This window comes from Taudactylus pleione, unplaced genomic scaffold, assembly GCF_031769625.1.
Source record: "Taudactylus pleione unplaced genomic scaffold, aTauple2 ptg000070l, whole genome shotgun sequence".
Classification (NCBI taxonomy): domain Eukaryota; kingdom Metazoa; phylum Chordata; class Amphibia; order Anura; family Myobatrachidae; genus Taudactylus; species Taudactylus pleione.
Genome location: NW_028284472.1, coordinates 16,043,363 through 16,070,777, shown reverse-complemented (window position 1 = coordinate 16,070,777; position 27,415 = coordinate 16,043,363). Strand labels below are relative to the sequence as shown.

Below are 27,415 nucleotides of genomic sequence, written 5' to 3'. Positions count from 1 at the left end.
AGTATATATATATATATATTAGGGGTGTGCACCGGCCACTTTTCGTGTTTTGGTTTTGGATCTGGATCTTTCTTCATGTTTTGGATCTGGATTGGTTTTGCCAAAACCACCTTTCCGTGTTTTGGGTTCTGGGTTTTGTGTTTTGGATCAGTATTTTTTTTTAAAAAAGCATAAAAACAGCTAAAATCACAGAATTTGTAGGTTTTTCTGCTCCTATGCTATTATTAACCTCAATAACCTTAATTTCCACTCATTTCCAGTCTATTCTGAACACCTCACACCTCACAATAGTGTTTTTATGTCCAAAAGGTTGCACCGAGGTAGCTGGATGACTATGCTAAGCGACACGAGTGGGCGGCACAAACACGTGACCCATCTAGGCGTGATACTGCAGTGGCAGACAGGATGGCAGTTTGAAAAGCTAGGCCCCAAACTGTACATAATGCAAAGAAAAAAAAGAGGTGCAAGATGGAATTGTCCTTGGGCCCTCCCACCCACCCTTATGTTGTATAAACAGGACATGCACACTTTAACAAACCAATCATTTCAGCGCCAGGGCCTGCCACACAACTGTGGCTGAAATGATTGGTTCGTTTGGGCCCCCACAAAACAAGCTGGCAATTAATCTGTCCCTGCACAAACTGGCTCTACGGAGGCAAGATGTCATCCTCATCCTCCTCATCCACCGATTCCTCACCCTCTTCAGTGTGTACATCCTCATCCTCACAGAGTATTAACTCGTCCCCACTTGAATCCACCACCACAGGTCCCTCTGTACTTTCTGGAGGCTGGTCTCCCTGGAAGAGCTGATAATTCATTTTGATGAACATCATCTTCTCCACATTCTGTGGAAGCAACCTCCTACGCCTTTCGCTGACAAGGTTCCCGGCTGCACTAAACACTCTTTCGGAGTACACACTGGAGGGGGGGCAACTCAGGTAAAATAGAGCCAGTTTGTACAGGGGCCTCCAAATTGCCTCTTTTTCCTGCCAGTACAGGTATGGACTGTCTGACATGCCTACTTGGATGCTGTCACCGATGTAATCCTCCACCATTCTGTCAATGGTGACAGTATCATATGCAGTGACAGTAGACATGTCAGAAATTGTTGCCAGGTCCTTCAGTCCGGACCAGATGTCCAAACTTGGTCCTGCCTGCCCTGCATCACCGCCAGCGGGTTGCTTAGGATACCTAAGTTTTTTCCTGGCAGCCCCAGTTGCGGGAGAAAATGAAGAAGGAGCTGTTGACGTGTCACGTTCCGCTTCAGCTGACAGTGTGTTCACCAGCAGGTCTTTGCACCTCTGCAGGCTTGTGTCGGCCGGAAAGAGAGACACCACATAGGCTTTAAACCTAGGATCGAGCACGGTGGCCAAAATGTAGTGGTCTGATTTCAACAGATTGACCACCCTGGAATCCTGGCAAAGCGAATGAAGGGCTTCATCCACAAGTCCCATATGCCGAGCAGAATCGCTCCGTCTTAGCTCCTCCTTCACTTTCTCCAGCTGCTTCTGCAAAAGCCTGATGAGGGGAATGACCTGACTCAAGCTGGCAGTGTCTGAACTGACTTCACGTGTGGCAAGTTCGAAGGGCTGGAGAACCTTGCACAACACGGAAATCATTCTCCACTGCGCTTGAGTCAGGTGCATACCCCCTCCTTTGCCTATGTCATAGGTGGATGTATAGGCTTGAATGGCCTTTTGCTGCTCCTCCATCCTCTGAAGCATAAAGAGGGTTGAGTTCCACCGCGTCACAACCTCTTGCTTCAGGTGATGGCGGGGCAGGTTCAAGAGTGTTTGCTGGCGCTCCAGTCTTCGGCACACAGTCGCTGAATGGCGAGTGGCCAGAAATTTTTCGGGCCACCCAAAGCGTCTCCTGCACGCCCCTGTCGCTTTTCAGAAAATTCTGCACCACCAAGTTTATTGTGTGAGCAAAACATGGGACGTGCTGGAATTTGCCCAGATGTAATGCCCGCACAATATTGGTGGCGTTGTCAGATATCACAAATCCCCAGGAGAGTCTAAGTGGGGTAAGCCACTGTGCGATGATTTCCCTCAATTTTTCTAAGAGGTTGTCGGCGGTGTGCCTCTTACTGAAACCGGTGATACACAGCGTAGCCTGCCTTGGAACGAGCTGGCGTTTCTGAGATGCTGCGACTGGTGACCCTGCTGCTGTTGCTGCGTAAGGTGATACATCTACCCAGTGGGCTGTCACAGTCATATAGTCCTTAGTCTGCGCTGTTCCACTTGTCCACATGTCCGTGGTTAAGTGGACATCGGGTACAACGGTATTTTTCAGGACACTGAGGACACTTTTTCTGACGTTTCTGTACAGTCTCGGTATCGCCTGCCTAGTGAAGTGGAATCTAGACGGGATTTGGAACCGGGGACACACTACCTCCATCAATTGTCTAAATCCCACTGCACTAATGGCGGATACCGGACACACGTCTAACACCAACATAGCAGTCAAGGCCTCAGTTATACGTTTTGCTTCAGGATGACTGCTGTCGTACTTCATCCTCCTCGCTAAGGACTGTTGGAGGGTCAATTGTTTAGTAAAAGTACTGGTGTTCCTACTTCCTCTCTGGGATGATGAACGACTCCCAGCAGCAGCAGCAGCGGCAGCAGGAGGCGTAGCAATGCAGGATCCTCCAGAGGAATCCCGGATAGGAGAGTCAGTCATGCCAGTGACATGGCCTGCAGGACTACTTCCGATCCTGACTAAGGAGGAAATTGACGAGGAGGGAGTTGACGGTGTGGTTTGCAGGCGCTTGGATACAACAGGACAACGGGATTTAGGTGTCCCTGGACTGCTTACGGTCTTAGCCAAAGTTTCTGAACTTGACAGTAACTTATTATGAACGCGCTGCAGGTGCCGTATAAGGGAGGATGTTCCTAGGTGGTTAACGTCCCTACCCCTACTTATTCCACCTTTACATAAGGTACATATGGCAAGACAGTTGTTGTCCGGATTTGGATAGAAATATTGCCAGACCAAAGAGGTGGAATGTTTGGTCTTCTGCCCAGGCATGACCGTGATGGGCTTTTTCATCCCACGGACAACAACTGTCTCCCCCGGAGCCTGATTTAAACAAACCACATCACCATCAGAATCCTCCTCGCCAACTTCCTCCTCAGCGCCAGCTACACCAGTATCCTCATCCTGTTGTACTTCAACAGTGACATCTTCAATTTGCATATCAGCAAGTGGACTGTGGGTGCTCCTTTCAGCACTTGCAGGGGGCGTGCAAATGGTGGAAAGAGCCACCTCTTCCCGTCCAGTGCTGGGGAGGTCAGGCATTGCAACCGCCACCACACTTGGACTCTCCTTGGGGATTTGTGATATCTTCTTAGAACGCACAGTTCTTCGCTGTGCTTTTGCCAGCTTAACTCGTTTGATTTTTTTAGTGGGAGGAGGGCTTCCATCGTCATGTGAAGCTGAACCACTAGTCATGAACATAGGGAAAGACCTTAGCCGTTCCTTGCCACTCCGTGTCATAAATGGCATATTGACAAGTTTACGTTTCTCTTCAGATGATTTAAATGTTTTTTTTAAGGTCATTTTCCTGAACTTTGTCATTTGGGATTGTATGTGGCTTCTACTATGACATTGGGCATCGGCCTTGGCAGACGACGTTGATGGCATGTTATCGTCTATGTCATGACTAGTGGCAGCAGCTTCAGCACTAAGAGGAAGTGGTTCTTGATCTTTCTCTATTTTATTTTTATCGGAGAAAGTTTGGTCCTCCATTTATGTTATATCGATTTGATATATACGTGCGGCTAAGGCGCACACAAACACAGAAAATATTTTTTTATTTTTTGCTGGAGAGTAGTGCACTTTGTGGGTTACACCACCCTTTAAGAAATGAGCCAGCCGGCTCTTTACTTATGGGACACAGGCGCACACTTGGCGCTGCTCCTTTGTTGATGCACGTGCGGCTACTGCGCACACAATTCACAAACACAGAAAATATATATTTTTTTGGTTTGGACTGGAGTGTACTTTGGGGGTTACAGCACCCTTTAACGGTCAAGCCAGCCGGCCCTTTACTTATGACACAGGCGCACGCTTGGCACTACTTTGTTGATGCACGTGCGGCTACTGCGCACACAATTCACAAACACAGAAAAAATATTTTGTTATTTGGTTTGGAGTGTACTTTGGGGGTTACAGCACCCTTTAACGGTCAAGCCAGCCGGCCCTTTACTTATGACACAGGCGCACGCTTGGCACTACTTTGTTGATGCACGTGCGGCTACTGCGCACATAATTCACAAACACAGAAAATATATATTTTTTTGGTTTGGACTGGAGTGTACTTTGGGGGTTACAGCACCCTTTAACGGTCAAGCCAGCCGGCCCTTTACTTATGACACAGGCGCACGCTTGGCACTACTTTGTTGATGCACGTGCGGCTACTGCGCACACAATTCACAAACACAGAAAAAATATTTTGTTATTTGGTTTGGAGTGTACTTTGGGGGTTACAGCACCCTTTAACGGTCAAGCCAGCCGGCCCTTTACGTATGACACAGGCGCACGCTTGGCACTACTTTGTTGATGCACGTGCGGCTACTGCGCACACAATTCACAAACACAGAAAAAATATTTTGTTATTTGGTTTGGAGTGTACTTTGGGGGTTACAGCACCCTTTAACGGTCAAGCCAGCCGGCCCTTTACTTATGACACAGGCGCACGCTTGGCACTACTTTGTTGATGCACGTGCGGCTACTGCGCACACAATTCACAAACACAGAAAAAATATTTTGTTATTTGGTTTGGAGTGTACTTTGGGGGTTACAGCACCCTTTAACGGTCAAGCCAGCCGGCCCTTTACGTATGACACAGGCGCACGCTTGGCACTACTTTGTTGATGCACGTGCGGCTACTGCGCACACAATTCACAAACACAGAAAAAATATTTTGTTATTTGGTTTGGAGTGTACTTTGGGGGTTACAGCACCCTTTAACGGTCAAGCCAGCCGGCCCTTTACGTATGACACAGGCGCACGCTTGGCACTACTTTGTTGATGCACGTGCGGCTACTGCGCACACAATTCACAAACACAGAAAAAATATTTTGTTATTTGGTTTGGAGTGTACTTTGGGGGTTACAGCACCCTTTAACGGTCAAGCCAGCCGGCCCTTTACTTATGACACAGGCGCACGCTTGGCACTACTTTGTTGATGCACGTGCGGCTACTGCGCACACAATTCACAAACACAGAAAAAATATAATTTTTTTAGCACTTGGGGGGAGCACCCCTGATGGACAGAGCACCCCCTGGACAACACTACAGCACACCTTTAGGACTGGGACACTGCACAGGACTTTGGAGTGGACACAGCCCCTATGGAGAACTGACTGCACAACACAGTCCAGCCAGCCCCTATGGACTTTGAAGTAGTGGACACAGCCCCTATAAACAACAGCAGCACAGCACAACACAGCCAGCCCCTATGGACTTTGAAGTAGTGGACACAGCCCCTATGGACAACAGCAGCACAGCGCAGCACAGCACAGCACAACACTACTCTGCACTACACTACACTACACAGCCCAGCCAGCCCTAACTCCCACCCTCCCTCTTCACTGTCCACAGCCGAGGGAGAAAATGGCGCCGACGCGGGTACCTTATATAGGATCCAAAACCCGCGAGACCCGGAAGGCGGGATGATGACGTTTTGCCTCAATTTCAGATCCGAGTCAGGCGGGAAAAGTCGAGCCTGACTCGGATCTGCCTCGGATTGGGGGAGCTCGGGGGGGTTCGGATTTCAGAAATCCGAACCCGCTCACCCCTAATATATATATATATACACACACACATTCATAGGAAAATAAAGGGAGGGTTTCCAGTTGCCCAGGGGCCCTATTAACTGTATTTATATAGGTAGGGGGGGCCCAGCTGATATAAGAGCCCACAAAAGCAGCCCCCATAAGTTTTCTATGGGAGCTGCTTAATTGACAAATTTACAGTACCAAGCACCGAAATTCGAAGAGAGCTTGGCCCCAATAGCTGATGTCATCGTCAGATGCTGATAGCCGCAATAGTTATCAGAAGACAGATTTGCAGGGTTCCACCTCGGCAATGGGCGTTTGCACATGTGCAGTCAGCAAACCGCGCATGTGCAGTAGCGTGTCCGGCTCCCAAAGGAGAAGTGATGACTTCACTTCTAACACATCACAGGGACGTGTTCCTGTCGAAGTCTGTATCCCTGCATGTGTATTGTAATACATCTGCCCGAACCATAATTTCTTATTGCCGCTATAAGTGGCGAAATGAAATGATAAATATTGGATATTAAGTCTGATAATTATTTAGTGTGAACGATAGTGTATGAGCACCATTGCATGTGTTTGAATTAGAGATGTGTGCTGCTCCCACATTTTTGTTTGGTTTTGAATCTGGGTTTAAAAAAAAACAAAAACAAAAAACAGCTGAAATCATGTAATTTTTGCAATCCAAATCCCGGCTTTAAAATCCAAATTCTAAACCGCGGGAAGATGAGAACTGCGATTCGACCTCTCCGGATCTCCTCAGGACTCTGGTCTGTCCGGATTCATGAAATTCGTGTGGATTCGGATTTCTGGAGACCTGAACCCCACATCTCTAGTTAGAACCATGACATCTATGAAAAATTTTACACTTTTAAATTAAAGTGTAGTAAATCTACAGAAGAAGCATTAGGTTGTATCCATTTAACGGGATGCAGTCAGGAAGCCGACAGTTGAAATGCTGACCGCCGGCTTCCCGACTGTCTAATCCCAGCAGGGGTCTCATTTTACCTACATCGGGAGCCCGACGCCCGGCGTACCGACTGAAGGTAGGTCGAGCGCCGGGTGCGGACAGCCACGGGGGGGGGGGGAGAGGGCTGAATTAGGGGCAGCCGGGGGGGACTTAAGGTTAGGCACCCCCACGGGAGGGTTAGGTTATTGGAAGGGGGGGCTAGGTTTAGGCACTTATAGGGGGGTTAGGGTTAGGCACTTGGGGGGGGTTAGGGTTAGGCACCCCTAAGGGAGGGTTAGGGGTGTTAGATTAGTAATAGTTCTTCCGCCATCGGGATTTGAATATGCGTCCGGCGGTTTTTCATACCGATCGCCCATTTAACCATGCTTGGAACTATAGCTCGGCAAACACTGGGGATACCTACAGTAAGAAGCTAGGTTAACCCATCATCCAATATCTTTGTGCGGTCATCGATCAAAAGCGCAGCAGTAGATGGTAACCATTCTTTTCTGCTGGGTCGGTGAGGTACCTGATAAACCGAACCGGTATTATTTGCCCATCCAGATCATTTCACACCCGAACCGTGAAAGCAAAACTACAGTACATTTCAATCTCATTTATACAGTCTGCTCCAGAGTCACTTCATACAATCTATAAAATAAACTGGTTAGTAGTTTAAATTATTTCAGCAGGGTATTAATAATGTATCGTGCACAACCCCAACACTTTGTAAGACGTAGATGAAAGTTTCCCGAAGGCTTTGCAATAAAAACAATAATATTTTTTTTTCTGCTCTGTGAAAGAAGGCAAAAGGAATTGATATCGAGAGTATGACAGATTGTAGAATCAATACTGAATTTGTGTTTTATATAATTTTCTGCTTCATTGACTTTCTCCAGAGTCCCGCTGGTGATATAATAAAAACATCAAGAATTTTTTTTAGTATTAAAAGTAAATCCACAAACCATAAATTGCATATTAATCCTGCTGGAGGTTTCTGTTTTCTGACTCAGTAAGTGCACTGAGGTGTCGAAACAGAATGCGTGATAGAATTATGCTAATGCTGGCCAGGATCTCCTGCTGCTGTTGCTGTTCTGACCATATATATATATGTATATACACATATATAATGGTCATTTTACAGCTACACATGCTGTAATATTGGGCCAATTGCTAAATAACTATGGGTGTAACTATAAAGAGTGCAGGGTGGGCATTGCACATGGGTCCCTGAGTCTCGGAGGGCCCACACGGCATATCCTGCCTGCACCCATAGACTTTAAAAATGTGTCCTCATACAATCGCTCCTGGCGTGATTCCCAGGCTGAAGAGTTTTTGCTCAGTTTTGCTACTTTTTCCTCAAATTTGCTACTTTTTCCTTCATTGTGCTACTCAACTCAATTTTGTGTATTAGTTTGCATATAGTAAACTAGGTACTTAGGGTTAATTTTTTGTTGCAATGGAGTTGATATAAAGTCGCAGATTAAGCATGGCGAGGTAGACTCATATCATACCTGTCTTTTGCCTGTTTAACCTCGATTGTGTACTTTTTGCTCAATTTTGCTACTTTTTCCTCAATTTTCAACAGACAATAAGTACTAAAAACAGTCAGGTGCACTGAGTATGATTCTCCATAGGGATGTCAGTTAATGATGCCAATGACTCCTAAGTATGGGAGGCAGTTTAAACCTCTTTGAACAAGGCCATACAAAAAGTCAATAATCTGGGGGAAAGGAGCATTACTGGTGACAATCCATCTGCTTGGGCATAAACTTGAGTGGCACTATTTTTATAGGTAGATATCTTCTTATGGGTTTTACTATATCATGTAAATTATTTGAAGCAGTTAGCACCTTCCTGTAATAGGTAGTAAAATAAGAATATGGTAACAACGGTGTCTGCAATTATCTGGATAGTCTTCCTTTTGCTGGGCGACAGGTTCTCTAAGCTACAGTGATACATTGGTATGCTTTCATGTCATTGCCAAGGAGTTTGGGGGTAGACCTGCTAAAGCAATTTCCAGTATTAATTGTGATAGAACTATGGGGAAGTTAGCTAAAGAACAGACTATCAGTTTTCAGGTCAGATAATTTGGTGGTGGGAGAAGCTTTGAAGACACTGTCGGCTAGATTACCTCCTTAGAGATCCCGCACATGTTTGTCTGCAGAAGTGGGCTTAGAAAACAGGGACGACCTCCACGTGGAAACCATGTTGAAGCTACAATTGGTATACCCCCATGGATACCTGTACCAACTTGTTCCATGATAACTCTGTCCACACTCGACAAATCGTGATAGAAACTACTTGATGGATTTGTCAGTGCACTTTGGCTGTCTGTTTGATTGGGAGTGGAAAAAGTGATGTGTCTAGTGAAATTCCCAGTTCCATCGGAGCTGGGGAGGTCAATGATGAAAGCCATGGAGACATGTTCTTTCTGGAATAGACAAGCCCACCAGAAGCCTGGATGACAGGGTTTGTGGCACCTTGGTGCATAAACAGGCAGTGCAAGATTGGACAAGAATTGACATCCCAAATTACAGATGGCCAACAGAATTCAAACAGCATTAAATTGAATATTTTCCTGGTGGTGGAATGCCCTGCCAATCATCATAACTTGTGTTCTCATTACAGGATCTCTTTCGATGCACTATCGGTTACACAATCGAAACTTGCACTAGCCCTCCCGTCTGAGTATGGCCTCCTATGTGAGTGGTTGAGCGTCTTTGTGTGGAACGATTTTTAGCGACACTCCCATAAGAGGCCCAAACGACGGACCATCTCTGTGCGTGCTCTGAGCCACCTGCTTGTCACCACCCCGAGACTGTGGGTCTCACATGTGCCTCTTTTGCAACACCGAGTCTTTGCACATGCTATCTGGATGCATGTGCCGTGCAACATTGACGCATGTGCAGAAGATAAAAATCACTCCACTGTATCCGACATCGGCTACAGTGGAGCCTGGTCACGGTGGTTATCTGGCTAACAACTCTTGAGTAATTATTGCAGTAGGTCCTAAACCCCACAAAAATCTGTATTGACTTCATCCAAGTAAAATGCTTCTTCTGATCCACTTCTAAGCCATAAGCTGAAATTATGTGTTCCAGGGTGCTAACACTGATCTGGTTTAAGGAAGCTCCCACCTTCTTGGGACATAGTCATCTATCCAAGAGCTTCTATAATGCTTCTCTCACATGGTTGTGTTGTTCCTCAAGCGGGCTGGAGAAAATGAGGATATTATCCAGACATATGAGAACTGGTGTCTCCAGTAAGTCCTTAAAGAGAGAATTGATATACTGTATGCTTGTAAGATGACTGGGGCAAATAAATTTGTGACCCAATGTTAGTGACTAGAATGCTCGGACAGCAGGTATTTACTGCCTCTTGGTGGCAGAATGCCAGGTAGCAAGTCTATTGGAAAGGGACATTCTCTGTGACATGGTAGCATCTCTGCCTATTTGTCAAAGACTCTGCATTAACCATGGTTCTCTTTCTTGTCCAGACTTGTTTTCTTATTTCCAAGTCACAGACCCTGCTGAAACCTTGGAATTCCTTCTGGCCTGGACTTAATCTCCTCTCTTTTAGAAGTAACATATATCATTGTTGATTTTGCTGGCTGCAGCCGAGTCATCAGGCTTGGCTTGTTCCACAGAAAAGAAATAAGCCCGCACTCGGTTTTACCCATATCATACATGGTACCAGCAGCGTGGCAATATTAATGCCATAAATGTATACAAAACAGAAAAACTTTTGCTATCGGCGCTAACAATAATATACTGTAAATATATGCGTGTGCAGCAATGTCATGATTTGATCAAAGCATATAAGCCTGCAGCACAGCATCAAAGGACCCCTTCATTTTCTTCAGGTCCCTACACTAGCATATATGCCCAGCACACCATTTAACTGCAGTGTAATGGTGTGCTGGGCATATATTCTAGTGTAGGGACCTGCAGGAAATGAAGGGGTCCCTTGACGCTGGGCAGCAGGCTTACATGCTTTGATCAAATCATGACAAAATCCCCTTTGTTTTATTTGCTGTACACATATAGATTGGCTTGTTCCACAACCTGTATATTTTTTTTAGACCTTTAACTGTTAACTGTGTTGTGCATGTAAAACTGACATTTACCCCCAGATTGGACTGAATGATATCAGTACCCAGTGACCCTAATCAATACACATCATCACCCAGATAGTCTCATTGGTCACAGTGTTATAGGTCATCCACCCAAATCTTATAAGGCCATTGGTATGATCTTCACAGCCAAGTGTAGTTTCAACTTGCAGCTGAAGCCCAATTCTATGAAAATCTCCATGGATCCGGAATCCAAGAAGACCTCCTTATATTTCTGAATGAATAATTGCCCACATGCTCACTGGACTTGCCTCCTGTTGTGTCCAACCACACAGATCTTTCCAATTCTGGGTACTCGTTCATCCTGTGACCTTCATCTCTTAATGGTGAGTTCTCTCATCTACAGGTAAAGAGAACCACCCAGCTTCAATGTGTTGTGTCGTTTGCTTGGGTTGTATTAACAAGAGCGTGTTTAGAAGAGAGGGGCAGATAACATCCATGACTAAGGTCATAGGCTCTTTTGACAATATATCTCTCGATTGCAAAGATTAGAAGAAACAGGGGAGCACAGTGCCCTTAAAGCATTGATAATTAGCACAAGCATATAATAGGAAACACATTCCCATGGTTTCATTGATTAATGGATACTTATTTAATCCTATAAGGCCCATCATACAGCTTCTGAAATAAACATCATCTTTCGGTTTTCTGCCTACGAAATCAAACCTTGTGAATTCTCCCAAAGATATAAATCTTTCTTCAAAAGCACATCACTCTAATTGACTCTGGATTCTGCAACTATCCGCAATGCTATTGATAAGGGCTTTCACTTGACTAATGTGGCGATGCATTATTTATTTCACAGCATGAGCTGGTGCTTGCCTAACATCTCACTAATTAAAATTTCTTTTTTCGGTGTTAACTTAAATTGCAGTTCTGCCTTCAGGAGATACTAAGAATGAACTATATCTGAAGCGATAAGTAACAAATGAAATAGAATGAGAATATTCTTTCTAACTTCATTAGCCAGGAGTTCATAACATAACTTCCATGTAGCAGTTATATAATATATTACTTACCTCCAGTGGCGTAGTTATAATGGGTGCAGGGTGAGCGGCGCACATGGGCCCCTGGGTAACGGGGGCTTACACGGCACCCTTTGCTGCATTTACTTACCTTCATGTCTGTCTCCCGCACCCTTATTATGGTGAGTAGCATCAGTCTCCTCTACTCTGCCTGTGGATGGGAGTGATCAGACTGATCACGCCTCCCCCCCCCTGCATTAGTGCCGGGCTAAGGAGCTCACAGCACCTGCATCACCAGCGCGCAGCACCGATTCACAGCGCTGCAAGTAGGGTTTTCATTTTCTCAAAGGGGGCATGGCTGCACCTCCCCCGATTAGGTCACCTCATCGGTAATGAGCCGGCTCTTAATGGCCTTGTCTGTAATATCTCCGGTGCCATATTTCTGCAGTAAACACCAGAAGCATGAATTCATTAATTAGCTGAATATTGCTTTAGCCTACAATGGGTCTAGATAAACTTATTTTCTGCCAGTAGCTTTGTCTGGATTTGTTTGCCCAAGACTGGTGCTGTCCAGGACATTACTGGCTTGGACCCCTGGTCGCCCTTAGCTTGCATGGTCACCTTTCACTAGATAGAAATGTGTGCACCTCTGTGTATATCTCCATTCCCAGGATTGTCCATGATACCACAGGAATTTGGGGTCAGCAGAATTTTTTTCTATGACATGAGCCTCATGTGGATTTCTTGGCATTCTTGGGTTGTCCTAGCAGTAAATATATATAAAGGATTGTACATATAGTGCTAGTGTTATGAATCTCAGAAAAGATTCATAATTGAATCATACCAGGAACATGAAGCTCAGGGGAGTATAGTGAATAGATTGATCAAGAGACAATTGATAATAGATACTTAAAGAGTCAATTGATAAAAGAGTCGATCGATAAGGAATTGTGAGGACAAGATGGCTCCTAGTTGAATTGTACTTGTTTAGTTGCAGTCTTGAGGACTGGTATGCACTTGGCTAGTTGCAGCCTGAATAGCTGGTATGCACTTGGCTAGTTGCAGTCTTGAGAACTGGTATGCACTTGGCTAGGTGCAGCCTGAATAGCTGGTATGCACTTGGCTAGTTGCAGTCTTGAGAACTGGTATGCACTTGGCTAGGTGCAGCCTGAATAGCTGGTATGCACTTGGCTAGTTGCAGTCTGAATAGCTGGTATGCACTTGGCTAGTTGCAGTCTTGAGGACTGATATGCACTTGGCTAGCTGCAGCTTGAATAGCTGGTATGCACTTGGCTAGTTGCAGTCTTGAGGACTGGTATGCACTTGGCTAATTGCAGCCTGAATAGCTGGTATGCACTTGGCTAGTTGCAGTCTTGAGGACTGGTATGCACTTGGCTAGTTGCAGCCTGAGTAGCTGGTATGCATTGAGTGATATCAGGAATTGCTGTAAAAGTTGTTGCTTGCTTGAATATACAGCCAAGAATTGCAATGTGCACTTGGCTCATTGCAGCCTGAATAGCTGGTATGCACTGAGTGATATCAGGAATTGCTGTAAATGTTATTGCTTGCTTGAATATACAGACAAGAGTTGTAAATTTTAGATAGTGCACATAGCACTCAATAGTAGTGCATACAGCTTGGTGTTATTAGCTGATTGGCCACACAGACACAGAGAGGCTTCGGAGAGTGCTGGAATGAATAAACAAAAGTCCACAATAATGAAATGCAGCTGACACTGCTTTAATGTACTTGCTGTGAATCCACACAGACACTGAGGTGTGGCCGAAACTGCTCTGTTGTCACTTGCAGGTAAATCACACAAACGCTGGGAAGCGGAAGCCACTGGTTAGATGTAACTTGCAGGGAGATCACAAAACACTGAACACGAGAAGCTGGAACACACAGAAGGATAACCTCTCACTGGAACCAGAAGTCACAACAAAGTTATAGTCGGCATGGAGTGAAGGGAGTGAAGGATGCAAACAAAGGCATTTCCTGCAGAGAGCACTTCCTAATGACTGCTAGTGTGCACCTGAACTGTGCACACAGACAAGACATGATTAATTTGTGTGCAGCTGAATCCAGCACACAGACAAACAGCTAGAGCTGTATAAAGACAAGACAGGAATCTGGCTGCCTGCAGCAGCCGGAACATGGATCAGGACAAGATGCAGTATCCTAGTGACAACTATAGCTGGGTCCTGCCACCAAGATGATCCACTGTCACAGATCCTAACAGCTAGTAATTGTGTCATGATTACTATTTGGTTATATGGGCTAGACATTTCTAAGATCTAAGTTTACACACCTGGACTAATGAAGGGTACAGGCCCCCATAGGCTAATGCACTCATATAAACCCCACTAATCTTTATATTCAGGCTCACAATAATGGTATCTACTGTGTATTTGGGACCTATATAAAATACAGGGAGCACACAGAAGCCATGCAATGCACAGAGCACTCCAATACACTGTATACAATACGGAGATCATTCCAGAGACAGTCACACAAATCGGAGAGCACTCTAGTCACCAAAATACAAAAAATATTTAGTCCACGAGTGCCTGCAAAGAGAGACTGTGCCACTGAGACATAACAGTGCCCCTGCATACCATTGTGTCACCACCGCTGACTGCACTACATGTCCCACTGCTACCTCTACATGTTTGTGCTGGTGAATGCTCCAGACACTGCACGCCACCTGCAATTAACCCATTCCTAGCTCCATCAGTATTACCTGCATGTTCCTGAGTTGTGCTGCATTAACCCTGTGTTGTCTCACATATTTCTGTTCCACCTGTTTAATAAACCAATCCCTGGTTAAGCTATTCATGATGTGGACTGACCTCCATCTCACACCATTAACACCTATCAATGGCGACCACTACCAGGGTATTAGGCTGACTACCTACGGGAAGTGCAAATAGAGATGTCCAAATGGGCATGTCCTTGTGACAGGAGCATGGACTCATGGGAAATGCCATGCCCACACTCCATGCCTTAGTTTTTATCCTGATAGGGGCATGCCCAGCAATCCGGGAGCTGCTGCTGAGCATGCCTCCAGACCCTCTTTCTACTGAGTAGACACTGCATGCTAATGTATGGCATCTATTTACTGCTTGCTCTTGTAAGCAAAACAGCGGGTGAGAGGGCGCTTCCCAACCTCCCTTTCCACCGCGGGCCCTGTGGCCAGCGTGTGGGACAGCGGGACAGTGTCAAAAAAGCGGGACTGCCCTGCCAAATTTACCTAGCTCCAGCTCCTGTGTATGACCCAGCTAGTATCTGACTCCTCTCTGCAAAATTACTGTGGCTTATTGTCATCACATCTCCATATGCCGACCCTGGCTTTGTCTGTGATTCCTCTCAGCATTATCCCTGTTATGTACCCATGCCCTCCCAGTGTACTGGCCCTGGCTTTGTCTGTGATTCCTCTCAGCATTATCCCTGTTACGTACCCATGCCCTCCCAGTGTACTCGCCCTGGCTTTGTCTGTGATTCCTCTCAGCATTATCCCTGTTACGTACCCATGCCCTCCCAGTGTACTGACCCTGGCTTTGTCTGTGATTCCTCTCAGCATTATACCTGTTATGTGCCCATGCCCTCCCAGTGTACTGACCCTGGCTTTGTCTGTGATTCCTCTCAGCATTATCCCTGTTACGTGCCCATGCCCTCCCACTCCCAGTGTACTGACCCCGGCTTTGTCTGTGATTCCTCTCAGCATTATCCCTGTTACGTACCCATGCCCTCCCAGTGTACTGGCCCTGGCTTTGTCTGTGATTCCTCTCAGCATTATCCCTGTCACGTACCCATGCCCTCCCAGTGTACTGACCCTGGCTTTGTCTGTGATTCCTCTCAGCATTATCCCTGTTACGTACCCATGCCCTCCCAGTGTACTGACCTTGGCTTTGTCTGTGATTCCTCTCAGCATTATCCCTGTTACGTACCCATGCCCTCCCAGTGTACTGGCCCTGGCTTTGTCTGTGATTCCTCTCAGCTTTATCCCTGTTACGTACCCATGCCCTCCCAGTGTACTGACCCTGGCTTTGTCTGTGATTCCTCTCAGCATTATCCCTGTTACGTACCCATGCCCTCCCAGTGTACTGACCCTGGCTTTGTCTGTGATTCCTCTCAGCATTATCCCTGTTATGTACCCATGCCCTCCCAGTGTACTGACCCTGGCTTTGTCTGTGATTCCTCTCAGCATTATCCCTGTTACGTACCCATGCCCTCCCAGTGTACTGACCCTGCCTTTGTCTGTGATTCCTCTCAGCATTATCCCTGTAACGTACCCATGCCCTCCCAGTGTACTGACCCTGCCTTTGTCTGTGATTCCTCTCAGCATTATCCCTGTCACGTACCCATGCCCTCCCAGTGTACTGACCCTGGCTTTGTCTGTGATTCCTCTCAGCATTATCCCTGTTACGTACCCATGCCCTCCCAGTGTACTGACCCTGGCTTTGTCTGTGATTTCTCTCAGCATTATCCCTGTTACGTACCCATGCCCTCCCAGTGTACTGACCCTGCCTTTGTCTGTGATTTCTCTCAGCATTATCCCTGTCATGTACCCATGCCCTCCCAGTGTACTGACCCTGCCTTTGTCTGTGATTTCTCTCAGCATTATCCCTGTTACGTACCCATGTCCTCCCAGTGTCCTGGCCCTGGCTTTGCCTGTGATTCCTCTCAGCATTATCCCTGTTACGTACCCATGCCCTCCCAGTGTACTGACCCTGCCTTTGTCTGTGATTCCTCTCAGCATTATCCCTGTTACGTACCCATGCCCTCCCAGTGTACTGACCCTGGCTTTGTCTGTGATTCCTCTCAGCATTATCCCTGTCACGTACCCATGCCCTCCCAGTGTACTGGCCCTGGCTTTGTCTGTGATTCCTCTCAGCATTATCCCTGTTACGTGCCCATGCCCTCCCACTCCCAGTGTGCTGACCCTGGCTTTGTCTATGATTCCTCTCAGCATTATCCCTGTTACGTACCTATGCCCTCCCAGTGTACTGACCCTGGCTTTGTCTGTGATTCCTCTCAGCATTATCCCTTTTACGCATCCGACAGCTGTTTCATGGTCACCTTCCTTCCCCTGAAACAGCTGCTGGACATGCTCCTACTACATGAGACTTTGGACACTGAGGGTTATAGTGTGCTGCTGCCACGTTAAACTTGGATAAGTACTCACTTTTGCCTCATGCTTTTTGATCATTAGATGGCTGGTTTCCCCTGTATTTTATACCTGTTATGGTGAAATTAAACACGTTTTTGCATTATGCCTACCCCATTGTTGTCACCCCTGTTTGTCTGTCCCTCCCCTTTAGAATGTAAGCTCCTATGAGCAGGGCCCTCTACCCTCTTGTGCTTCTCCTTACTCTACCTTCATCTACTTCTTGCTCTCTACCAGGGCACCTAACACTTGGTTGCTTTGCATTGTTGCTTATCTGGGTGTTATGGTCACGAATGTAGCAATGTATATTACCCATGTCCTGTATTGTATTGTATTGTACTGTGCTGTACTGTAAGTCACTATAAATCAACCTATTTGTTTATGTACTTTGTAAGGAGCTGCGGAACACTTGTGGTGCCATATAAATAAATGATAATAATAATTATATATATATATATATATATATATACTGTAGAAATAAATTCGTACCCCAGTGGAGGGCACCAGGAGCAAGCTGTCCTTTGACATTGGAGGGGAGTGCCGGGACAAAACTGGACTTGTATATATATACTGTATATATATACCCACATGCATATACATTCAGTATGAACATACAAGACAGATCTCATTAACAGTATGGCCAGGAAAGAACAATCACCGAATAAAAATCACTAAGAGGATGGTAGGAAAGGTGGTGGCAAGGGGATCCAGTGACATGGGCGACAGTAACCGTGTCGAAATTCATAATGTCCATATCACAATGTTGTCATCAGAATGCCGACAGTTAGGGTTAGGCTGTTGGGGGAGTTAGGGTTAGGCTGCGGTTTGGGGTTAGTAGGATTAGGCACTAGCTGGAGGGTTAGGGATAGGGATTAGGATTAAGGATAGGGGAATAATACTTACCGTCACTCTTCAGACGTTTGTGGCAGAACTGCTACACACATTCCCGCCTGGACCCGGAAAAAGACCCTGCAGTCGCCAGGACCAGGTAAGCGACCTTTGGGCCACCAAGTACATTTGGTCAACATTCTATCATGTCGACATGTCAACCTTGTAGAAATGATAGAATGTTGAACTAACATACCACACATGGACTATGTGATCCCAATGGACAGAGAAATAATGGGGTAAATTGTGTTCTCAGAATGCAAATGTCATGGTTAAGGCCAAGTAAAGGTGCGAAAGGCATTGGGAGGGGTCTCTGATGTTTGAGGAAATACTTTATTATAAATACTGTATACACTAATCCCGCCAGATTTGGGTGTGTTTTATGGGACAAGTTATGAAGGAAAGCCGATATTTTCTCCATGGTCATATATGTTTTTCAAAAAGCCATTTTGGCCATTTTTTTTTTTTTATTAAAATTAACTGGAAAAAAAAGTGTATTATAATTTTTCAAATAATTCCTTTACAGAACTTTGGTATTGCTTTTTTTTTTTTTCTTTTTTTTTTTTTCCCAATGGGACGCGAAGTTGTACCTCATCTTTTCTCACCAGACATTCTATAAAAATATTTAAAGCCAAAAAACATCCAGAAACTCTTCCTTTATTTTGTATACACTATTTGTTTGAAGATTCACCACAAATGACAGCGACCATAACATTCATAATCACATAAAAATAGTGCAGTTTTTTACCCCAAAATTTTTAATTTTTATTCATTCCACAAAAAAATATATATTTTTTTTGTTAGACTATGCAAACTTTGCCATGGATTATTCACCTCACCATCATGTTGATTGATTGCTTTACTGAAGTGTTGAAAATGAATGACACCTAGTCATCGCTTAGAGAATAAAATATTCAGGAGTTTGCACAGATCCAGCTTGTAGCTGTACCAATTACAATATCTCACCTTCATCATTAATTCATGAAGTGGAGCCGTCATGTGTATTTTGCCTCTTAGTGTCAGGCAGATGCAACTTTAAAACTCTGATGCACTTAGAGAACACACTCATCCTCATAACATTTGCAAAAAATATATTTTTTAATATAAAAATTACTTAGTGGGCTGCGATTTTTATTTAATATTTCATTGACCTTTATGTGTTTTTTGCTATAACTCCAGCTATCCAGATTCACTTTGATAAATGTAACAATTTAATGCAGTACAACATCTTATAGCAGAATGAAATCACATTTTGATATATTGCATTAAAGGGAGACTAAACCTAAAGTTGAAGTTTGCATCTATAACAGAGCTACCAATAACCATACTCTGTGCCCTGGGAGATGCAGAGAGATCCTCGTGGGAGTGGCGGGGGTGTGGCATAGTTATTCACATCATCACAGCCCTGCCCATGGGGATGCAGAGTGCAGGGACATGATGATGCATTTGCACCACATACCTCTCACCATTGTCCTGATGCAAAATTATGGTTATGTGCATATAAAGGGATATAACCATGTCAGTTTAATAATGTGGGTAGGTCATGCGAAGATGTGTCAGTAGTTGGAGGTATTAGAGGGTGCAGGTGAGAGGGGACAGAATTACCACTGCCTGTGAGAGGTGGTAGCTGGATCAAGTAGGCGAGTATCGGCTTGAGACTGTGGTATCCCTGGTGAATCTGGCACCAATAGTAAGGGGATTGAGGTGGAAAAGAAGTGCAGCAGGGCAAGCAGCAAAATAGCTATATCCAGACCCACAGACAGTGCATCTGGCAGCTGTAGGCTGATGAGAATGAGCTGCCTCTCTCTTCATGTAATTCCAGGGAACCCAGCCAAGTTGAGCTGCTGGTATCAGGGGCCATCAGGTAAAAGATTGAACCTACAGGCCAGATGATAGGCTGCTTACTGGAATTCATGCAGCAGGGAATGGGATTCTGGTGGTTGCGGATCCAGAGTTTGCCTGGATTGCAAAGATGTGTAGATCATGGTGGATCAAGGAGAGGGGTGTGGTGAGGAGTCAGGAGTGTCAAGAAGTACTTGGGCAGGTTTGGAAAAAGGCAAGGCAGGAGATAAAACTGTAATGGCCACAGCACTAACTTGAATATTACTTCTTGACCTAGGGCAAATTAAATATAAACTGTAGACTGTAATTTAAAAAACTTTTTTTTTTTCCAGGTCATGGGACAAAAGGAGTCTTTGAGCTTCTTTCTGGGTGGCGAAGAACCAGGGAGAGTCTGCCTTTTAAGGACAGAGTGGCTGACGCTTACTCTGATGTGATGGTCTCATACACCATGACAAGCTCTCTCTACATCATCACTTTTGGAATGGGAGCCAGCCCATTTACAAACATCGAGGCCGTCAAGATATTTTGCCAGAACATGTGCATTACAATTGTCCTGAACTATTTCTACGTCTTCTCCTTCTACGGCTCGTGCCTGGTCTTTGCTGGCCAACTGGAGCAAAACCGTTACCACAGTGTATTTTGTTGTAAAATTCCCTCTGAAGAATATTTAGATAGACAACCAATATGGTTCCAAACCATGATGAGTGACGGACACCAGCATTCCACCCACCATGAGCCAGACCCCTATGAGAACCACTTCATACAGCATTTCCTAAGAGAACATTACAATGAATGGATCACAAATACATATGTAAAGCCCTTTGTGGTCATACTATACCTCATCTATGCCTCCTTCTCATTCATGGGCTGCCTCCAAATTAGTGGTGGGTCAAATATTATAAATCTTTTAGCAAGTGACTCCCCTAGTGTTTCTTATGCTTTTATACAGCAGAAGTATTTCAGCAACTACAGTCCTGTGATCGGATTCTATATTTACGAACCACTTGAATACTGGAACTTGACGGTTCAGGAAGACTTGAAGACCTTAAGTTATGGATTCAACACAGAGTCTTGGACCGAGCAGTTCTACCAATTTCTGAAGGTTGCCAATATTTCTGCATCCAACAAAAGTGATTTTATCAATGTCCTCCAAAATGTTTTTCTGAAGAAAGCAGAATTTCAGCACTTCAAGAATGACATAATTATTTCCAGGTCAGGAGATGAGCTGAACATTATAGCTTCCCGGATGTATCTGGTAGCGAGGACTAGTGAGAACACCCAAAGGGAAGTAGTTGAGTTACTGGAAAAGCTAAGGCCGCTCTCTTTAATACAGAGCATCAAGTTTATCGTCTTCAACCCCACCTTCGTGTTTATGGACCACTATGGCTTGGCCGTGACTATGCCAGTCCTGATCTCTGGTTTTAGTGTGTTGCTGGTGTTAATTTTAACCTTGTTCTTGGTCATTAACCCTTTAGGGAACTTCTGGTTGATAATCACCGTCATTTCTATTGAGTTGGGCGTGTTGGGTTTAATGACGTTATGGAATGTTGACATGGATTGTGTATCCATACTGTGCCTTATGTACTCTTTGAATTTTGCCATAGATCACTGTTCCCCTCTGCTTTATACATTTGTCCTAGCCACTGAACACACAAGAACTCTATGCATACAAGACTCACTCAAGGAGCATGGCACAGCTATTATGCAGAATGTTGTAACGTTTCTCGTTGGGCTGGTACCCCTTCTGTTTGTGCCTTCAAACTTGACCTCCACACTGTTCAAATGCTTGCTGCTGACTGGCAGTTGTACCCTATTGCACTGTTTCGTCATCTTGCCTGTTTTCTTAACCTTCTTCCCTCCTTCGAAGAAACGCCACAAGAAAAAGAAGAGAGCCAGACGGAAGGAGAGAGAGGAGATTGAGTGCATAGAGATTCAGGAAAATGCAGACCATGTGACCTCCGTCTGAGAAACTGATAATAATTGTCAAAGGTTGGACATTCGCAGGGAAAGAAGGGAGAATCAGCCGCTTGGGCTGGCCAAAGTTGCAAGTCATGTTAAGAAGGGGTATTTTTTTTTTTTTTTATTAAACATTGAGGTGCAAGATTTTTATACCTTTTATAAACATGTATACAGTTCAATTTTCTATTACCTCATTTTCATAACGACTCTGTTTGGTGGAAATATGGCTGGTAACTGCCCTCGTTTGCAGCTGTTTTGGTCTTTCAACATGACTTAAGCAAAAGATCTGTATTCATTAAATGCCGTCTTAATGCTGGCATTCCATAGACCATCCTTTGGCTAGCACATGTTTCCACATTAGGCTTTATTTAGAAATTTCTTTACTGTTGGGTTGTGTCTCTCAATATGTTTCATAACCCATGTAGCATCATGATCACTGGAACATATCCAGGGAGCTGAAACAAAAGTCCAACATCATGACATCAATGTGCCATATGTCCCTTTTTAAAGTGAAAGGATAATAATAATAATAATAATAATAATAATAATTATTATTATTATTATTATTTTTAGTATTATTATTATTATTATTATTATTTTTAGTATTATTATTATTATTATTATTATTATTATTATTATTATTTTTAGTAGTATTATTATTATTATTATTATTATTATTATTTTTAGTATTATTATTATTATTATTTTTATTATTATTATTTTTATATAATTCATGAAAGAACATTAATTTTGTGTGGCTGATGAAAGCCCTACAATGTTCCCTAAGTTAGTGCTTTAGCTTTCTGGCTTCTGTCTGTGCTTTGTAGCTATGTATTTTATATCGTAGAGCAGAATTGATTGTTTACATTGCCCTTGGTTACAACATCTCAGCCCTGCTCTTCAATCGTATCATTGTATCTAGGAAGCAGCTGTGTGTCACATGACTTGGTAACAAAAGAAAACACCTGCGCCTGATGTTCAAAAGTCATTGTTGGAAAAGAAAGAAGGAAGTTTGAATGGAAAATAAATTAAGTCAGCTATAGGTGGCAACTAACTTTAAGCTGCCTAAATGGTGACCACTGTAAAATGCGAATGCAATTTTCCTTTGTGCCGAGTGTAAATATGCATTTTTATGGGCAATATTTTGAAACTATAATAAATTACCTGGGACATATAACCTTTTTTATACTCCCCCGGCGTAATAGGAAGGTAAATTTTACTGCATGTTAATATATTGGCACTTTGGAACCACCTAGTGGACTTTGCCGCTACTAGCCAAACATGCCTCAACAGGAAAATATTGGAAATTCAAGTAGCATTTACCTAAACACTATTGTCTTGCACTTATTGCAGTGGTCACCATGGATTTGCTGCAGCATTGTTGCACTGTAGAAGCGCACAAGCCTATATTTGGTTATTGTGATTTTTTTAATTGTCTACACACAGCTGAAGCAGATGAAATGTATCAGCATACAGTCTATTAACTGACCGCGCAAATAGAGACTCATGCGTAGTGATGTCACTGATTCCCAGCACGTTGACAGGTTGCTGTCTCTTGAATACTGGTTCATCCTGTACATTTGCCGGCTGCATATTGTGAGGGCAACCGGTCCACCTTAAGAAACTAATAGACATAAACTAGATTTCTTTCAGTGCAAAAGTGGTTATGGGACAGTATCATACAAGCCAGAATATGGCCTAAGTTTAGTAAAAGGTACACGGAACCTCCCAAGCCACTGTCGCGCTCCATATTTTTGTTTGTAAATATTGATTCTTACGTACAGTATAGTTCTACTCCATAACTTAGTAGAGCTTACATCTACCCATGGCTTCATCATCCTGCAGGCTACCTAGACTTCTGCCTAGGGGCAGTAGTTCAATGATAGGCCCAGATAATCGTAACCTACATTGTGTCACTATGTAATTGGACAAACAGAGGTGGAAAGGGGCCCCAAAGCAGTATGTTCCCTATAGCTCCATGTGTACCTTAATCCTGCTCTGTCCCCTCCATTAAGTCACCCATAGTTTTATTATTTTAAACACCACTCTTAAGCTTAACTTAACTAATAAATAAGATACAGACAACTGTATAGAATTGGAAAAAAGAGGTCACAGACAAATTTATTTAGATCGAATTAGCATTGAGTTAATTAATCCTGGTGGTGAAAAAACAGTGCTACCTCGGACTACAGCTCATAATAATTTGCTTTACCAAAAATGGGGTGGAGTTTTCCACCCCGTGCGCAAACCATCCTGGGTAGTACCACCTCTCCTTAACTAGCACAGTGCTGGTCCCTCCCTAGGATGAAGACCTGGTTCTCCCCTAAAGTAGTAACTGACTCGCCTCTCTCAAAGGGGGAATGCTAGCCAAGCTCTGCTGCGCTAATTTGAGCCGCCGAGGAGCACTGCTTTCCGCCTGCTGCGCCTCACCTGCTGGAACAAGGAACGCAATATATTCCAACGAATAAATATTGGTACAAAGTACAAACCAATTTCTCAATATGCCGGGTGGGTGGGTAGGATCACAAACTGGAAAGAGGAAGTCGACTCCTCCTCCAGCCCTAATATACTACTGCTAAACCCCGCCTCGACGGGGCAACTAATAGACTAACAGATAATGACTGACAACCGACCTCTACCAATTATAAACTTATCAGCAAAAACCAGCTCTATCCAGTACTATACCAAATAAAAAACAGTGTGCTTACAGTATATCTTCTCAAGCTTATTCAAGCATTCGAATATTTATCTGGATGTGACAGAGGGTTTTGTTTCATACAAGGGAGGGTTAGGGTGAGCAGCACACTGACCGCATGGTATTGATAAATCTCATCACTATTTGTTCATGATTTTTGCTTCACCCTTTCCCCCGCTAGAAGCGCTCTCCCTGGCAGAGGGACACGCTATGCGACAGAGAGGATGCAAATATGGAAGAAAGAGTAGACGTGCACTCCTAACCACCCAAAAAGTGAAGTGCAGCAGGGGGCGGGATGCTCGATGTACAGTGTAAATGGCCATTCACGGCTCAAACCCGGCGCCTGGCCAAGACTACAAATACCTGGGGCCAAATGTAATAGGGTGAGAGTTTAGAAAATGTCAGAGTATAGCAGTAACCTCTCACATTGGTCGAGTTTTATCTTCGAAATGGGAAAACATCTGGATGAGAGTCTAAATCATGAGAGTTTTTTGAGTCTAAAAACAAGCGAGTTTGCCTGTTCTCGGGCTCTATTACATTGGCCCAGTTTAAAAAGTGAGAGCGCTTACTGCTGAACTCTCACATTTTCTAAACTCTCACCCTATTACATTTGGCCCCTGGTCTCTTATATTCTGGAGGCGCCTTCATCCCTCTCTGTGCCTCACAACCTTTCCTGATAGCTGGCGCCCAGAGACACTTCCTTTACATGAAGCAATTACGCAACTGTGGACAACAGCCACTAAAATTGGTATTGGGTCTTCTAACCAACCATAAGAAACCCGCCTAGAGTATATAACCGGTCTACAAGCCCCCCCTTTTCACAAACTAGCAGAATCAAAAGTATGTTTTGCCTCAGACACTGAATAGTTGTGGAGAACCCACCATCATGGCAGTGCTTCCTGTCCAGACAACTCAATGCCACGTGCACCTGCAAATCTTACCCATTACCTTAACCTCTATAGCAGTGGTGTAAGTTCATACCAGATGCCCGGAGGCAAGTTCTTATTTGGTGCCCCTCCGTCTCAGCCGCTGACACTGTATGGAGGAGTGAGACAGAGAGTTGTGGGTGAGGGGGGCGCGGACGGGTCACACTGACATAAGAAGATGCTGAGGAGCAGCAACACCAATGAGTAGGGACAGGCTCTAGTTAGACAGAGGCAGCAGTTGATGGTCTGACACGGAGCTCTCCACTAGTGTATGGTGGCTTCTTAGTTGTCAGGAAGAGGTGCCATGTATTGGGCGGCCATAATGTGGGGTGAATACAGTCCTAAGTGGGGTGAATATATTGTAGGCAATGGAGGAGGTGCCCCTTCGGTGCTGGAGCCCGGCGGCAGGCGCCTCCATTGTCTTCCATAGTTCTGCCCCTGCTCTATAGCAAATAGCATGAATTTTGTGCAAGTCGTTATTATGTGCTAATTAATCATAACATTCCTTGGTGACAGTTGCACTTCAAAAATGGTAATGTTAGTACACACTGCATGTGATATATTATTGGTATAACAGGATCTGTCACATCAACCACTATCAATTATTTTTTTCCTTACAGATCAAATCAGCTGCAAACATTGCGAAGCAAGGATCAAATATCTCTCAGAAGCCTTTTCATTTCCACAAAACAGAAAACATGATTCCATTTTAGCCATTTGTTTTTAAAGGAAAAATACTGGTTGCTCTGAAATTCAGAATTAAAATAATGTTCAATATGTGATTATCAGGGTAATTATCACGCTAACAACAAACCAGAGAGTACGTGAAGGGAGCGAATTCTATGCAAAGTTGTCAGAACTTGTGTTATTTTTTTATTTACATTTTTTTTAATTTTCATTAATTGCTGTCACCATCTAGTATATGTACTGATGCCTAACACAGCCATACTGCTGCTAACTATATAAAGCACTAGCTGGCAGAATATATATTTTAATAGCAAATTGCAGTGCTGCAAGAAATATTTATTTTATCATTTTAAATCATTTATCATGAGCAGAATTATTGCTATGTACAATGGTAGCTCGAGACCAGGTACTGGTTATAATTCTTTATTATTAAATATATACATGTCATGTTCCATCGTGACAATAAGAGGTCTTTTGAGCTGCCAGATAAAGCAAGAAAATTATATTTTTTAGATGCACTTGATTAAAAAAGAGTTACATGTTTTGCTCACTTGATTCCTCTTTGGGAGGAATTTAATTGTTTTTTTGGGCGGCAATAATTAATGGGGGCCCGACGGAACAATTCCCATACAGACTTTTCGCACACTTCTGCTCCCCACTTCAGAAGGCTGCGTGAAGAAATGTTTGACCCTGAGGCACTCGCGCCCGATCGGAGCAACAATTGAATTGCACTGGCGGACGGCCATTTAGCTAAAGCCGCAATACAAACAATTGAATTCCCTTCCTTTATGTCTATATTTATGTATTTTCAAAAAAAAAACTGTGCCCACATGTGTTACATTGCTCAGTTTGAAAGTGATTTGTAATGGAAGACATTATGGTCAGAGAGGACAATCTCATGTTTGTACTCCCATAGTCTGCCTGTGGTTTATACACATGGAGGCAGCCATTTTGAAACTTCAGTGATGTCAATAGTTCTTATTGATTTATTAGGCTGTATCCTCATTCATTGGTGTAGCCTACAAAATGTCTGCCTGCCATGTGTGAACATGAAATGTATACTTTAATGTAAGAAATAATCAGAATTAAGTATGTGTTATCAAATACCAATGTAGAATGGTTTAAAATGGTTCCCAACACACACCAAAAGTGTGTATTTATACAGTGTGAGACAAATGAAGGCAAAATCTAACTGATTTTTGAGGGATTACACTTATGATACTGTCAACATGTAAATAAGTCTTATTTAGGGTCATTTACTTTGCTAAAAAAAATGCAGTGTCCCAGTGCTAGAGCCTTTTACGTTGTGTTTTGTGATGTCTTGTTTACATGTCACATTTGTCTGTATCAAGTTGTTCATGGTTTATGGTATAGATTGCAATAACAGTTATTGTTTTCAGAGGAGGACATCCTGTATGG

At 43.9% G+C, this 27,415-nt stretch overlaps 1 protein-coding gene across 2 annotated transcripts in view; it reads left to right on the top strand.

Moving 5' to 3' along the window:
- The window catches only part of PTCHD4 (patched domain containing 4), a 135,415-nt gene extending 113,720 nt beyond the window's left edge, over nucleotides 1-21,695 (top strand). For both annotated transcript variants that reach the window (XM_088467366.1, XM_088467367.1), the window contains exon 3: nucleotides 20,062-21,695. In XM_088467366.1, the coding sequence (XP_088323492.1) occupies nucleotides 20,062-21,695 (1,634 nt within the window). The remainder of the gene's footprint in view (nucleotides 1-20,061) is intronic.
- The last annotated feature ends 5,720 nt before the right edge of the window (nucleotides 21,696-27,415 follow it).